Below are 13,161 nucleotides of genomic sequence, written 5' to 3' on the forward strand. Positions count from 1 at the left end.
CTCACCTTGGGGAGATCCTCTTTCAGAAACTGCAGCACGTAGTACATGGAGCTCTTGCTGTTCTCTCGGGGGGTGACACACACCACAGCCTCACCATGCACGGCCACGTCGCCAGGCTTCACGCGGAGCTTGGACATGCAGATGGAATACCTCACCGTCTCAGCGTTCACCTGCGAGGGACCGCACGCCCAGGACATTACTAGCAGGGTTTGGAGGCTGCGGTTCCAGTGTTTCTTGGTCTTTTTACATCGTTGCCCCTCTAAGCCTTTTCAGTCATTTTTACCCCATCTCTCTCCACACCACGATATTTTAATACTGGAGATATACTGTGTATTTATGTGCCGTAATGTATACCTCTGCCTTATTCATTAAAGAGTGGATCCCCACCCCCCCAACCTTTTTTTTGCCATTGCTACCTGTACATAAACACCAACGATAATTAAGCCAGGTCAATCCACTCATCCAAAAACATCTCCTGAGCCAGGAAGGTGCTGTGCTGGGAGCCCACAGGTGAGTAAGACACAGCTGGCACTACAGTCCTTCCAGATGCTGTAATGCTGTTATCACAGCAAATGGGTATTATGGCCTGCACAAAACCTCCACTAATTTCCTGTGTGTCCCTGGGTGGCAATGTCTGTGCTGGGGTCAGGCGTAGAGAGAAAACATGAAGGTACAACAGACTCACAGAACAGACACTGAGTGAAAGCCTCTGCAGGGTTTCCTGTGCCTTGCATAGCTCTTGACCTAGTTTATCAGCGCCTATCTTGGGGCTAAAAGAGGATGACTTCCTCCACGCATTTAATTACGTGACTCACTTCCAGCCTCAGAAGTCTGATCCGTTCCAGGGAGAGCTTGACGAGAATAAAGCAATCGTCAGGGAGAAACACTTCTTCAATATACTCCGAAATCTGTGGTGTCAAAAGATCGGAGTGTTCATCAGTCACTTCCCCTTCCCTCAGAGCATACAAGGCTCACTCTGTTTTTTTAAGGATACAGAGCAGTGTGGACACACTGACTAGTAAATCCATTACAAGTGGTTCTTACGCTTACTGGCGACGCTGCTGGTTTAGTTTTCTTATTATTAAGAGGGATTTCTTCTTACCTCTCCCAAGAGGGTTTTCTCAATTCTCCCTTTCACGAGGCGAGCGTAATCTGCATCGTCGTCCTTGTCCAGCTGTGCTGTGATGATTGGAGTGCTATGGGAAGTAAGGGCAAATGATGACAGCACAAGGAATGAGGCTGTTTGAAGAATACCGCTCTGTTAAGCCCGGGTACCACTTGCGGTTGTAATGTTAACAGCAACCGCAATTTACTGAGCGTTTACTGGAGTCAGGCACGCCACTGAGGGCTCCACATACACGTGCTCATGAGGCAGCCCAATCGATCAGTCACTGAGTGACTTTCAGAACATTCTTCCTGGCCAAGCGAACCTACCTTTTCCTCTTTGGTCCCAATGAGTAGTTATTTCAGTTCTGTTCCCTGAGTAAACTGACCCTTCGTGTACTGCAGCTTCCTCCACTTCCACTGCCACCCCTACAATCTCCTCTTCAGGACACCTCCACCTCCTCCAACCACCAGCTAGGAGCTTCCATCCTCGCTGTCCTGGACGGCATCCCCCGAACGCACATTCCTGGGAGATCTGACCAACCTAGAGGAGGCAGGCAGAACTCCTACCACCCTGGACGTCTACAGGTGCTGTTCTAGAACCTAGTACAGCTTTCTTTCATTTAATGTTATACTGTCATTTCGTTAGACTTGGATCAGAGGTGAAAGGTGATTTTGTCACTGAATGCACTATAAGGTATTTCTATCTTTCCTAGTCTCACATCACCCACAAATCCTATCATGAAATCACCAGGGCGGGGGTGTGGGCGGACAGGGAGTGCGTCACAGAATATGACCATAGCTCAAGTGGTAGACACGTTAGTCAGGCCTAGTGAGGCTGGGAATAATGACATCAAAAGGATGAAATCTACACTGACACATCGTTCCAAGTTTTCCAGGCATTTTTTTTTTTAGGTTTCTCTCTTTCATGTGACTTGTGGCCATAAAGAACCATTGCATCAATTCTGACTCTATCCAGTTTGGACTTATTTTTTTCCAGTTTGGGTTTTTTAAAAGGCAAGATATGATTAACACAAGCACGCCTCACTCCGGAGTTTGAGAAACTGCCCGCTAGCATCTCTCTTTCTCTCTCTCTCTCTCTCACTCACACACACACACACACACCCAAGAGAAACACTGTTTCTCAAGGATCACGACAGGTGAGTGTGAGAACAAGAGGGACACGGATGCGGGCACCTGATGGCCTTGGAAGCGTTGATGATCTCTTTGATGCGGGGCACACCCAGGGTGATGTTCATGGAGGCCACGCCCGCGAAGTGGAAAGTCTTCAGGGTCATCTGGGTGCCCGGCTCGCCAATGCTCTGGGCGCAGAGTGCGCCCACGGCAGAACCTGGCTCCATCTGTGCCCTGAAAGGACAAGGTAGGGATGAAAAGTCCAGTAAAATTGCTAAGGAGACGGGGATGAAATGTGCAGCGTGGGAAATACAGACAATAATGAGGTAACATCTTTGTATGGTGGCAGATGGTAACTAGGCTTATCGTGGTGATCCTTTTGCAAAATATATAGAAATATCGAATCGCTATGTTGTGCACCTGGAACTTGCACAGTGCTGTAGATCAACTACACTTCAATTAAAAAGACAAAACCAGGGAATTCCCTGGCAGTCCAGTGATTAGGACTCCAAACTTACACTGCCAGGGCCCGGGTGGGCCCAGGTTCAATCCCTGGTCGGGGAACTGGAAGTAAGATCCTGCAAGCCTCACGATGCAAGGGGGGGTAAAAAAGGGGCCAAAAAAGACAAAACCAAAAACTGCTGGGGAGGCTTCCGATTATCTCCTTTCAACAGAAAAAATACAGATGCCATCAGGGCCAGGAAGGAATTGGCAAGGACCCAGGCTAGGCTTGTGATAGAGGAAGAACCTGGCACAAATCAGTTACAGACGAGGGGACGTGATGCTCGGAGGGGTCCGACGATGACAGTGAATACTGTGTGGCTACCGGTGGTCAGCGCGGGATGACTGGAGAAGATCTAAGAGCTCTGCTGACTAATGGTACTGAAGGTGGACAGAGCAGCGGGCAATTGCCAAGCATATCGGTAGTTTCTCTGTGGGGAGAGGGCAGTCGTTTCTCTGTGGGGAGAGGGCAGTCGGAAATTTCTTTGCCGTTATTTCCACATCTTGGAGCACCCAGCCTGTCTACCCACTGACTAGTAAGCGGTGTGGGCGCAGGATTTTGTTTCCTGGGGAAACAGGAAGCATACAAGAGACCCACGTGACCGCCTGGCAGTCTAAGACAGTTAGCATCCTTACCTCATGTACTTGTCCCTACACGTCTCCAGAAACTTTTCTATTTGGGTGGGGGTGATCCGGTCCAACTGGTACAGCACCCGGGGCTGGAAGGAAAAAAGCCAAGTATGAGTCAGGGCTGGCAGCAATGGAAAATACCTCCATGTCCTGACACATCTGGGAGGGCCGTTACCTCTGTTGTGCCGTTATCGTTGATGCCATATTTATCTCGGGTTTTCTTGATCTTCTCTGAAACCTCCTTAACGAATTTTTTTATCTCCTGAAAGATTACACAACAAACATCAGATACATATTTCTCAGCAATTTGGATTACATGATTTGTTTTGTAAACTTCAGTAACGTGACGAGTCCGTCCTATTTTAGTGGCAGCTAAACATGACACTGTAAAGGGTACGAAATGGACACAGGTTCTATTACAAAATGTTTTTCCAAGGAACACGACACACCATCCACACCCCGGACACACCGTTCATTGGTTTAGTGTTTCTAAGGCCTTTTTACTCTATGATGCTTCACATGTATAGAGTGAAGGCAGGAGAGCCCCTCCCGCTTGCCGCCTCCTCTTCTCTCCCCCGGCACACCCTGCTGCCCACATTCACGCAGCCCAGGGTGAGTACAATTGAACCACTTGCACTTTTAGTCTCTAGACTGATAACTTTTTGAGGTTTCTTCTGCAGTTGTTCTGGTCAATTTAAACACTACGAAGTATGGTTTTGTAGACACTATGTACATTTTAAACACTTGCCTTCATTTCAAAGGAAACACTCCCAAGTCCCAGCTTTGTCTCTGACCCCCAGTTCTGCATTGGTCCCCCATCACGCTCCCTTCCCCCACACAGTCAGAACTTTGTAAGTCTCCAGGAAACCACTCTCAAAGCTGGAAATGAAACATCGACATATCTGCTGTTCCCATCGTATTTAAGAACAGCACTCTACACCCCCGGACGATGACAAAATGGAGCAAGAAAAAGGTGAAAAGTACATCATGTGGAGGATCCATAGGGCACGGCTAGAGATGACAGGCCTAAGTTTCCTGGAAACTGCTCTAAGGGGAAAACCCATCTGCTTTACAATTTATAGTGTGTCTGTGACATAAACCCAGCCTCAAGGTCACTCCTAGAACCAGGATCAGCTAGCATCTCCTCTCGGGGAGTTCTCACAGAGGGTATGGTACGCTTTAATGGACCACACCCATCCATGTCCTGCTGCCAGGGGGTCAGCACCGTGGGACTGACTCTTAGAGCACTTCTCAGGTGAGCTAATGGCACACCCCGTGCAGTAGCAGTGTCCTTCTGAGGCTGCTCACCAGCTGCTCTGGTTTGATCCAGGGGCATTTTTGAGAATATGGGAAAGGGTGGACAGACTGCACTTCCCCTCAGCAGCCCTCCAGGGAATATAATTCCCCTCAATGGTTTTGGACAAATTGTGAGGGCACTCTGGCCAACTACAGGCATCCAGCTGCTCCGCGCGGCAGGCTGAGGGCGGATCCACACACCCGGAGGGACCAGTAGGCGGGCCTGAGGACTGGACGCATGCTGTAGTGGCTGCAAAGCCTCATGAGGTCTTGATTCTTGATTCCGAGGCCGGCTGAGGGGCCCCAGGAAGACCAGCACGCCTGCCCAGAGTCTGCTCAATCTATATCACATAGTTGAAAACATCACAAGTTTTGTCTGAAACAACTGTTTCAAAAAGCAGACTGAACAGAAGCCCACTTTTGCAAAAACAAAGTCCTCTAATGCAGGGGTCCCCAACCCTTGAGCCACGTACCGCTACCAGTCCCCAGCCTGTTAGGAACCGGGCCGCACAGCAGGAGGTGAGCGGCGGGCGGGCAGGCGAGCGAGCGAAGCTTCATCTGCCGCTCCCCATGGCTCGCATTACTGCCTGAACCTCCCCACCCCCGTCCATGGAAAAACTGTCTTCCACGAAACTGCTCCCTGGTGCTGAAAAGGTTGGGGACTGCTGCCATAAGGCACCTACACAGAGCTTAACACTTAACTAGCCAGGTTTTATCCTAACACTGCAAAAATAAATCTCTTTAGCCTTCCCTAGACCAACGAGCAATTTCTAGTTACTATCTTTTCTGAAAGCAAACCACTAAAACTTCTGAGGTCCACATGGTCCACGTCCACAAGCTCTTCTTAGTCAGCTGCTGCCCAGCCTGGCAAGCTCTCCCTGTGGGGCGGCAGGGCACTGGCCGCACTGCTCTAGAGCAGAGGCCGCTCGGGCTGAATAAGGTCAGGGGCTTGGTCAAGACAAGAGGCCCCTCTGCAAAGTCAAATGCCTTCTCCACAGTCTGCTCTCAGGGCAGGGGTTTTCTGCAATGTCATCTTTGCCCACTGGGCATTTCAGTCTGTCTGCTAGGAGCCCAGGTGATCAGGGGGCTACGTGGGTGGAGTCCACCACATCTTGGCTGCCCCTTGCTCATGAACACAGGTTTCCCATGACTGTCCTTGTTGGTCAACTCTCCTCATTGACAAAGCGTGGAAATACGTGGAGGGTTACCATGCCGCTCAGCCATCATTCTAGGCAGAAAAGACTTTTATTTAAGAAAGGACTTTTACTAATTTACAAGAACTTGAAAATTCTCAAGAGACTCTTTAAAGAGAAACTCTCCAGGCTTACTTATTAATTACAGGTTTGAGGCCACGTTTTCAGATACAGTTAGTTATTACAAACCACAGGTGGAAATTAGAGCTGGAGAGGGCAGTGGGACAATCTCTCCTGGTGTGGCTCTGCCTAAAACTGTGAATCTTCAAAAGCGATAATACCCACTTCCACTTAATTTTTCCCCTGTATTATTCAGTATTAAGAACCTCCTTTAAATGCGTGATGTCCTCCCTGAGCCTACGTTGTGTCCTTTAGGGCGAACTTCTGAAAGCCCTCTTGAACCAGACGTTGCCATTCGATTGCCAGGTGTTCAAGGCACAGGCTAACCAGATGTTGCCGTTCGAATGCCAGAGCCCAAGGCCAAGCAGGCAAGGGGGTTTTCATCTGAGAAACTCCGCACACGTGAGCAGTCAAGAGCACACACCTCAAACCATTCCCCAGCTCAGGTGCTGGAAAGGACAGTTTTCAGCTGCCACCCACGTGGACATGCTTCTGGTGGCTCTGCTGAAAGGAATGACTTCCCTCACACAAGAGTTAGGGCAGATATTCTGGAAGTTAGGTTAAAAGGAAAAAAGCTCACTTTTTGGAAATGAAAACTGAAATAAGCTACTAAGAATTCAGCTGGACCAACCCATGCATACTAAGGGAACTCAGAACACGGCAGCTGGCAGGCAGTTAATCACACAACTGACCAGCAGCTACCTCTCACACTCAGTCCACAGTGCGGCTGTGAGCACAGCTGTCGGCCTCTGGCAGGGCCAGGGCTCAGCACCACCCAGGAGCTGCCTCTGTCTCCTCGGCTCTGACACGGGCCATGGCCGGACAACATTTCAGCAGCTCAGAAAAATCTGCTCTGGCCAGTGGATTTCGGACCCTCTTGGCAAATCTGAGCCCGGATTGTGAGCCACCGGACGGCGAGGACATGTTCAATCACCTCTGTGTCCCTGTGATCTGTGGGGCGTACAGCACAAGGGGACGGCTGAACAAGTGCTCATTGAACCCACAAGTGCTGCTGGTCAGGGGGTTACCGTCAAACCACGTCTAAGACAAGAAAGGACCAGTCCAAGGTGATGAACAGGGAAGCCCTGTTTGCCAGAACCGGGACAGAAATCTGTGGTCCCCGGGCCTGGCAGACAGCTGGGGTGCAGCAGAACTACTCCTCCACACTCGGAAGCCACAGCACGTAAGCACGTTACCTCGTTATATTTCTCATAGCCTGTCTCAGTTAAGGTCTTCAAGGAGAAACAGAAACATAAAAAAGTAAATATAATTGTGAAGAAAAATCAAATCACACTTCTCATTTGTTACTTAAGAAAAAAAAAAAAAAGAAAAAGAAAAGCTGTGAAGAAACAAAACCAAAACAAAGGCACTCAGCCTAGCCAGACTCTTAATTTTAAATATATTAAGATTTGGAAGAGTCTCTTTTTCACCTTTTCACATCTTGTCATGTTAAAGAACGGAGTGAAGCGCTTTTAACTAAAACATTCTTATTTACGTTTTTTACTATTTTTATTTTTGATATACTTCAAGGGATACATTTGTGCTATATTTGAATCACCAATCAGTACACAAAGGGAACCAGGTACTGATTCCTGTATCCTTTTGCTTTTTGTTTTGGCCACGCTGCTTTTGATCATAACCATGATTATAAACAGGAAGGAGCAGGTCAGTGAAATAAAAATGAACCGAAAAAACCTTAAGAGGATGTCAAGGTAACAGGTCCCTGGAAGAAAATGGAAGAGGCTGACTCTGTGCATTTCTAACCCATTACAGTAAGAAAAAAAAAAACAATTTAAACTGATAATGGTATTAAGTAAATGCTATGACATCATTTATTGTATAAGACACAATAAATGGCATTAAAACAATGCTACTACTATTACAAATGATTGGGATTCAGAACAACCGAGGAAGGAGATGGCCCACGGGATGAAAAAGTGGGTTGTAGGGGGTTGACAACCCTGTAGGGACAGGGTTAAAAAAAAATCAGTTCTCTAACTAAAGCGTTTTTCTTCTACCAGGGAAACACTTGAGCAAAAGACAAACTAAGAAAGACATGAGATAAATTCTTTATGTTGACTGCTGAGACTCTGCCTGGGCCAGTCTTAAATTTTTTAACAAGAAACACTCTTACATAAACACCCTCCCAGCTTATAAACTGCACTGCTGGCACTTGGCGAACAATTCCTTGGTGACAGCAGAGCCGGGGGCATGGCCCCACGGAGCTCACCTGCAGGAAGCTGTCCTGGCAGCAGAGAAACTCATTCTTCTTCGTGATGGACTCAGCGGTCAGGAGCAGCTCATTCTTACTGAGAGCAGGCTCGCTCTGGCACGGGAAGACGGCCTTGGGTATCAAAAGGAAATAAGAGTGACGTGGGGGTCAGTATTGGAGGAAGGGATTTACAAGAGGCAAAACAACCTCACTCAGAGTGAGCTTTTAGCAACCTGTGATGTTTTTTTTCTTTCAAAACAAATTGTAGACTCTACCTTTAATATGAAGGTGAAAACGGGATAAACTGATACTCCATCTTATACAAAGGCTTGTGGGCTATTCAGTGGGTTTCATGCCATTTCTCCCCAACCTTCACCGCACCCCAGATTTGCACTAAAATCACAAATTGTTGTTTTTGAAAAAGAGCCTAAAATTTCAAGAGTGAAAATATTCCCCCACCTCCAAGCTCATGGGGTTTCCCCTAAAATTTTAATGGTTGCACATCACCCTAATGGACGGAGCAGTCTGTATTATTTTTTGACCTGTCCTCCACTGATGGTCTGTGTCTGCTATAAACAATTCTGGAAGAACATTCTTGGCACATTTAGATCATTTTTGTAGGGCAAATTCCTATAAGTGGAATTTAAATGTTGGTCAAAGGCACCCACATTTAAATTCAGATCAGTGTTGTCCAGCTATCTCTCAAAAAGATTGTTCTAAAGTATACCCCCAGTTAAAGTGTGTGAAATGTGCCTGCTTCTCTACACCCATGGCTTTAACACCATCTCTATTACACTTTACTAGATACAGACAAGAAGACAAAGCCCTCTTCTATTGGCATTTGATTACTACCAATAACTAGACTTTGAAATTGAGAAACTATTTTTCCTTTAATACTTGGGGGAAGTTATGCAAAGGAACACAAAAAGAAAAATATTAACTCAGTGGTTGGGTAGATATGACAGCATTAACTGTGTGCTATGCCAAAGGGCACCTCCATTCTAAAGAACTGGCCTTGAAAACACTGACAGATATGATGCTAAATCTTACTTTGATGTTGTCCAGAACTCTTTTAAACTCCAAGGGTTCATCTTTTCCCTCCATGGCTGCAGGATCTAAGCCATCTCCCCCGTAAATGAACTGGATGATATCGCCTGTAGAGCTTCGGACTGTCAAATCATACTGTGAGCAAAGATCTTCAAGGGACTTTACGAGCCTCCTCTAAAGTAAAAGGAGGAGAGGAGACAAAAGCTCAGCTGCTTTGAGAAGACTAGTCACGCATAGAGAGGTTGAGATTTGCAACTCTGAGTTTCAAGGTTACCAGCGCTTTAATCACATAAAAACATTTTATTAGAAATCCCTTAAGAAGAGTCCCCTGACTGTAAGAACAGGCCAACAAGGGCCTCATTAGCCTGTGCAGTGGGATTTAGAATATGCTCCAGCCTCCAGGACTTCAGTGTTTTAGAATACATGCAATTTAAACCCCATCACTCCCGAAGGACTCTGCAAACACTGTTTTCCTAGGCTGCTTCGCCTTCCCTCTCTGTCTCCCTAAGGTATAAATTAATGCAATTGCTTTGCATTTCTAAACACAACTTAATCCAGGACCCCTGTGGACTTCAATATGAATTACAGAGGATCAGGTGCAGGCCACCTTCTGGGACAGAGGGGGAAGAAAAGAGAACAGGAATGGCATTGCTTTTGAACCAGCAGGCAGCAGTGATTTCTCAAGTCTGCTTAGGGAGAAGAACCTCCCACCAGCAGAACACTCCAGCCAGCAATGTGATGGGGGCTCAGGGAGTTAAAAAGAAAGAAATCTTGCTCCAGGCAACTTCAAAACAAAAATCCCTCATGCCACAACTAATTTGTTCTAGGCTAACACATTGCTCTGGGAAAGCCATACTCTCCACTTCAAAAAAGGTAAAGACAAAAAATAAAGTCAACAGACATTTGGGTAAGAGTGGTAAAAGCATTTCACAGGCTGTTAGGTTTCTGACAAAAGCAGCACACTCCAAAGCTAAAGGGCAATTTCCCATCAAAAGATGATTAAAAGGGAAGCAGTTATCAGTGATGCTACAGGAGGTCCAGACGAGGTTATGGAAATAGGTGTGTACTGACTCAGGTCCATTTCGCCCTCATCAGCCTTGTGTGCTCTGGCTCACTCATTCACATCTCTGGTTTATCAGTCCTGGTTTCCCAGTATGCAAAGGGCCGTGCTTCTCAATCCACGGTGGGGAGAAAAGGGACACAACGCCACAGCAGTTCATGGCCTAGCAACTTGGATTGTTAACTTCATCATGTGTTGTAAGTAGATAAATACATCAAAAAATTAAAAACAAACAAACATAGATTATGGAGTACAGAGTAGAAATGAGAATTAGACACTGGAGAGAAATCCTTTCCTTGTGGTCTTATGGAAGAACAAGGTAGGATGTGTTTTCACTCCTCTGCCATAAGGGGTACTTCTGCGGCAGTCCGAGAAGCACAGGCATAGAGGAGTGTCTAGCTCAGCCCTGTCCCCGGAGACTACTATCTTACACCTGTACATACAATGGAGAAAAAGCCAGCCCTCCAAGTGTGTCCAAGCCCTCCTGCAGGCACTGGAATAGGTTCTTGGAGTCCCTTGGAGTGATATTAATAATGGGTTATATAAATAGTTGCACAGTGAGAAGCAGAGCCCTCTCAATTTGTAATCACGAGGTAGGTACTGTCACCCCACCTCCGTGTATTAGGAATCAGAGGCTCAGTGAGGTTCGATGACGTGCCCTGGGATGCACTTGGGTCCAAGCTCTCCTCCAGCAATGCTTTGGTACATGTGGTTCCGGCCTGGCCTTCATCATTCGAAGGACATTGTGTGATTTGGAACATACTACCTTTGTATGTTGTTTATTTCTAGGGTACCATACATCTCTCAATTTTTCCTTTTAAATACCAAGACTGGATAAATTAGAGCTCAGGTACAGAATAAGCAAACACTCGGCAGTCAAGATCTGCAGACCCCATCCTGCTTCACTGCTAATGGCCTACATTTCTTCAGGTTACCTGCATGTATCCTGTTTCAGCTGTCTTCACGGCTGTGTCAACCAGACCTTCCCGGCCAGCCATCGTGTGGAAGAAAAACTCGGTTGGTGTCAAACCTGAATAAAAGCTGTTAGCCACAAAGCCCTTGGCAGCTGGGAGCTAAAGAGACGAAGGAAAAAAAGAAAAATCTAACAAAAAAGTTCAAGGTCCACCATTCCAAAGCCCATTCAAATCAGAAAATGCCTCAACTTCAGGTTACAAATACGCAGCCAATGCACTCTCATGTTTTATGTCCTTTCCTAAAGGAGAAACAATTTAGCCCAGACCATCCTTACCAGAGACAAGGAGGGTGAGGCCCCAGCCAGGGTTGGTGCTGGTGCCACTGGCAGCCAGGTGGCTCGTGAGAGAGAAACCAAAGCTTGGGCTGCTACCCCTAGACCAGGGAGGCAGTTACCAACCTCGGCTCAGAGGGCAACCTGCTGACGGTGACAACTTGCGCCTCCCCTGGAAAACAACTCCTCCCAAGACACCCTTCCTGTGGGCCAGACCTGTCCACCTCCAAAACATAACCGTGTGCTGCTAATGTTTATGGGGATTCATTTTGGGGCTGTTGAAAATATTCTAAAGTTAGACTGTGATGATCATCATACAACTCTGTGAACATACTAAGCTGCTGAACTCTACACTTTAAATGGGTGAATATTATGATAAATGAAATGTATCTCAAAAAAAACCTGTAAAAGAAACACCCATACATAAAACACCATAGGAAATGCCAAATGGCCTTTGATCTGGATAGGTCTGTGTTCCTTGGAGGACAACTCAGATGAACAGGCTAACCTCCTGCTTCCCTATTTCATTTAAGGGGCAGCTGGCATTTCTAGGCAGGCACCATCTACTCCCAAGGCTAGCACTGGATATCCCTGGTATTTCTTCCTAATTGGTCAGGCTTTGACTATGAGCCAGATGAGCATAGTCAGGTACCACTCCAGTGACCAGCTGGTTGCCTGACCCCTAGTGACTTCTGATCTTGGGCAGAGAACCTGAGTTGTTCCTGAGGCCGCCTGATACGGAGAGTATCTGTCCATTCTCAGTACAGTAGTCCTATCTCCCCAGGAGGGGCTGGACAGAAATCCTACAGTTCCACCGGGCAGGTACAGCTGGGGCATCTCTGCTTCAGTGCGAATAACAGCTGACTCCATCCAGAATTTACTAAGTGACCAAATCTGCTCTAAGTTGTGCTCTGCTGACGCTAGTGTCTATACCACGAGGGCCAATGGAACCCAGAAGTCATTTACAAGCAGAGTTTAAGAATTCCAGAGAGGAAAACCTGGAATTTCCTGGTCATTTTACGTGTTCACTGTTTAAAAATCCTTAATACTTTTATGTAAGTGCCCCCCAAGTGAGCATACAGATTGAATGCACATGTATGATAACTACACATTTTGAACACTTAAGGTAAGTTGGATGGGAATCTGAAATCCACCCTCTTGGTCCAAACTCAAGTTATACAGCTCTGAGTTTAACAAGGCTCCTTCTACAGGACTCAAGTTTGGGTTGCAGAGGGAATAACCCCGAGTGGCCGCAACCCTTATACACCAGCTCCAGGGGCCCCTTGGTTGGCAGCTCCAGAGCTTCTGTGACTCTCTTCTGCACTGCTGAAGGTTGTCCTTCAAAGTTCTGCCTCATCCGCTACTGCTTACCTTTGAGTGTTTTTCAAAGTGAGGCAAGGACCTGTTTTCAAAGCCATCTGGCACTCGAGAGCCACTGATGGCTTGCTGTCCCACACAGGCAATCATCTGTGATATGTTAATGAAGGAACCTGGGGAAGCAGGTCAGGAATGTAACATTCATTTACCAAAATGACATTAAATGAAGCGCAAGCAGATCTGTGGGATAAAACAGGAATACGTGGCACAGACCCCTATCCTCAACAAGTTCATAGTCTAG

General features: G+C 46.9%; 1 protein-coding gene across 4 annotated transcripts in view; it reads right to left on the minus strand.

Moving 5' to 3' along the window:
- POLR3A (RNA polymerase III subunit A) overlaps positions 1 to 13,161 on the minus strand; it is a 55,992-nt gene that overhangs the window by 5,212 nt on the left and 37,619 nt on the right. For 2 of the 4 annotated variants that reach the window (XM_022590976.3, XM_089897754.1), the window contains 10 exons: positions 12,915 to 13,033; positions 11,233 to 11,370; positions 9,241 to 9,411; positions 8,209 to 8,322; positions 3,545 to 3,631; positions 3,376 to 3,458; positions 2,302 to 2,472; positions 1,103 to 1,196; positions 816 to 908; positions 6 to 170 (listed from right to left, as the gene is read on the minus strand). In XM_022590976.3, coding sequence (XP_022446684.1) covers positions 6 to 170; positions 816 to 908; positions 1,103 to 1,196; positions 2,302 to 2,472; positions 3,376 to 3,458; positions 3,545 to 3,631; positions 8,209 to 8,322; positions 9,241 to 9,411; positions 11,233 to 11,370; positions 12,915 to 13,033 — 1,235 coding nt within the window. Of the gene's footprint in view, positions 1 to 5; positions 171 to 815; positions 909 to 1,044; positions 1,197 to 2,301; positions 2,473 to 3,375; positions 3,459 to 3,544; positions 3,632 to 8,208; positions 8,323 to 9,240; positions 9,412 to 11,232; positions 11,371 to 12,914; positions 13,034 to 13,161 lie in introns of those variants that run through there. The other 2 variants (XM_089897753.1, XM_089897755.1) reach the window with 2 other exon arrangements.

This window comes from Delphinapterus leucas, chromosome 16, assembly GCF_059928025.1.
Source record: "Delphinapterus leucas isolate spDelLeu-1000000601 "Yukka" chromosome 16, BTC_Dleu_Yukka2, whole genome shotgun sequence".
NCBI lineage: Eukaryota > Metazoa > Chordata > Mammalia > Artiodactyla > Monodontidae > Delphinapterus > Delphinapterus leucas.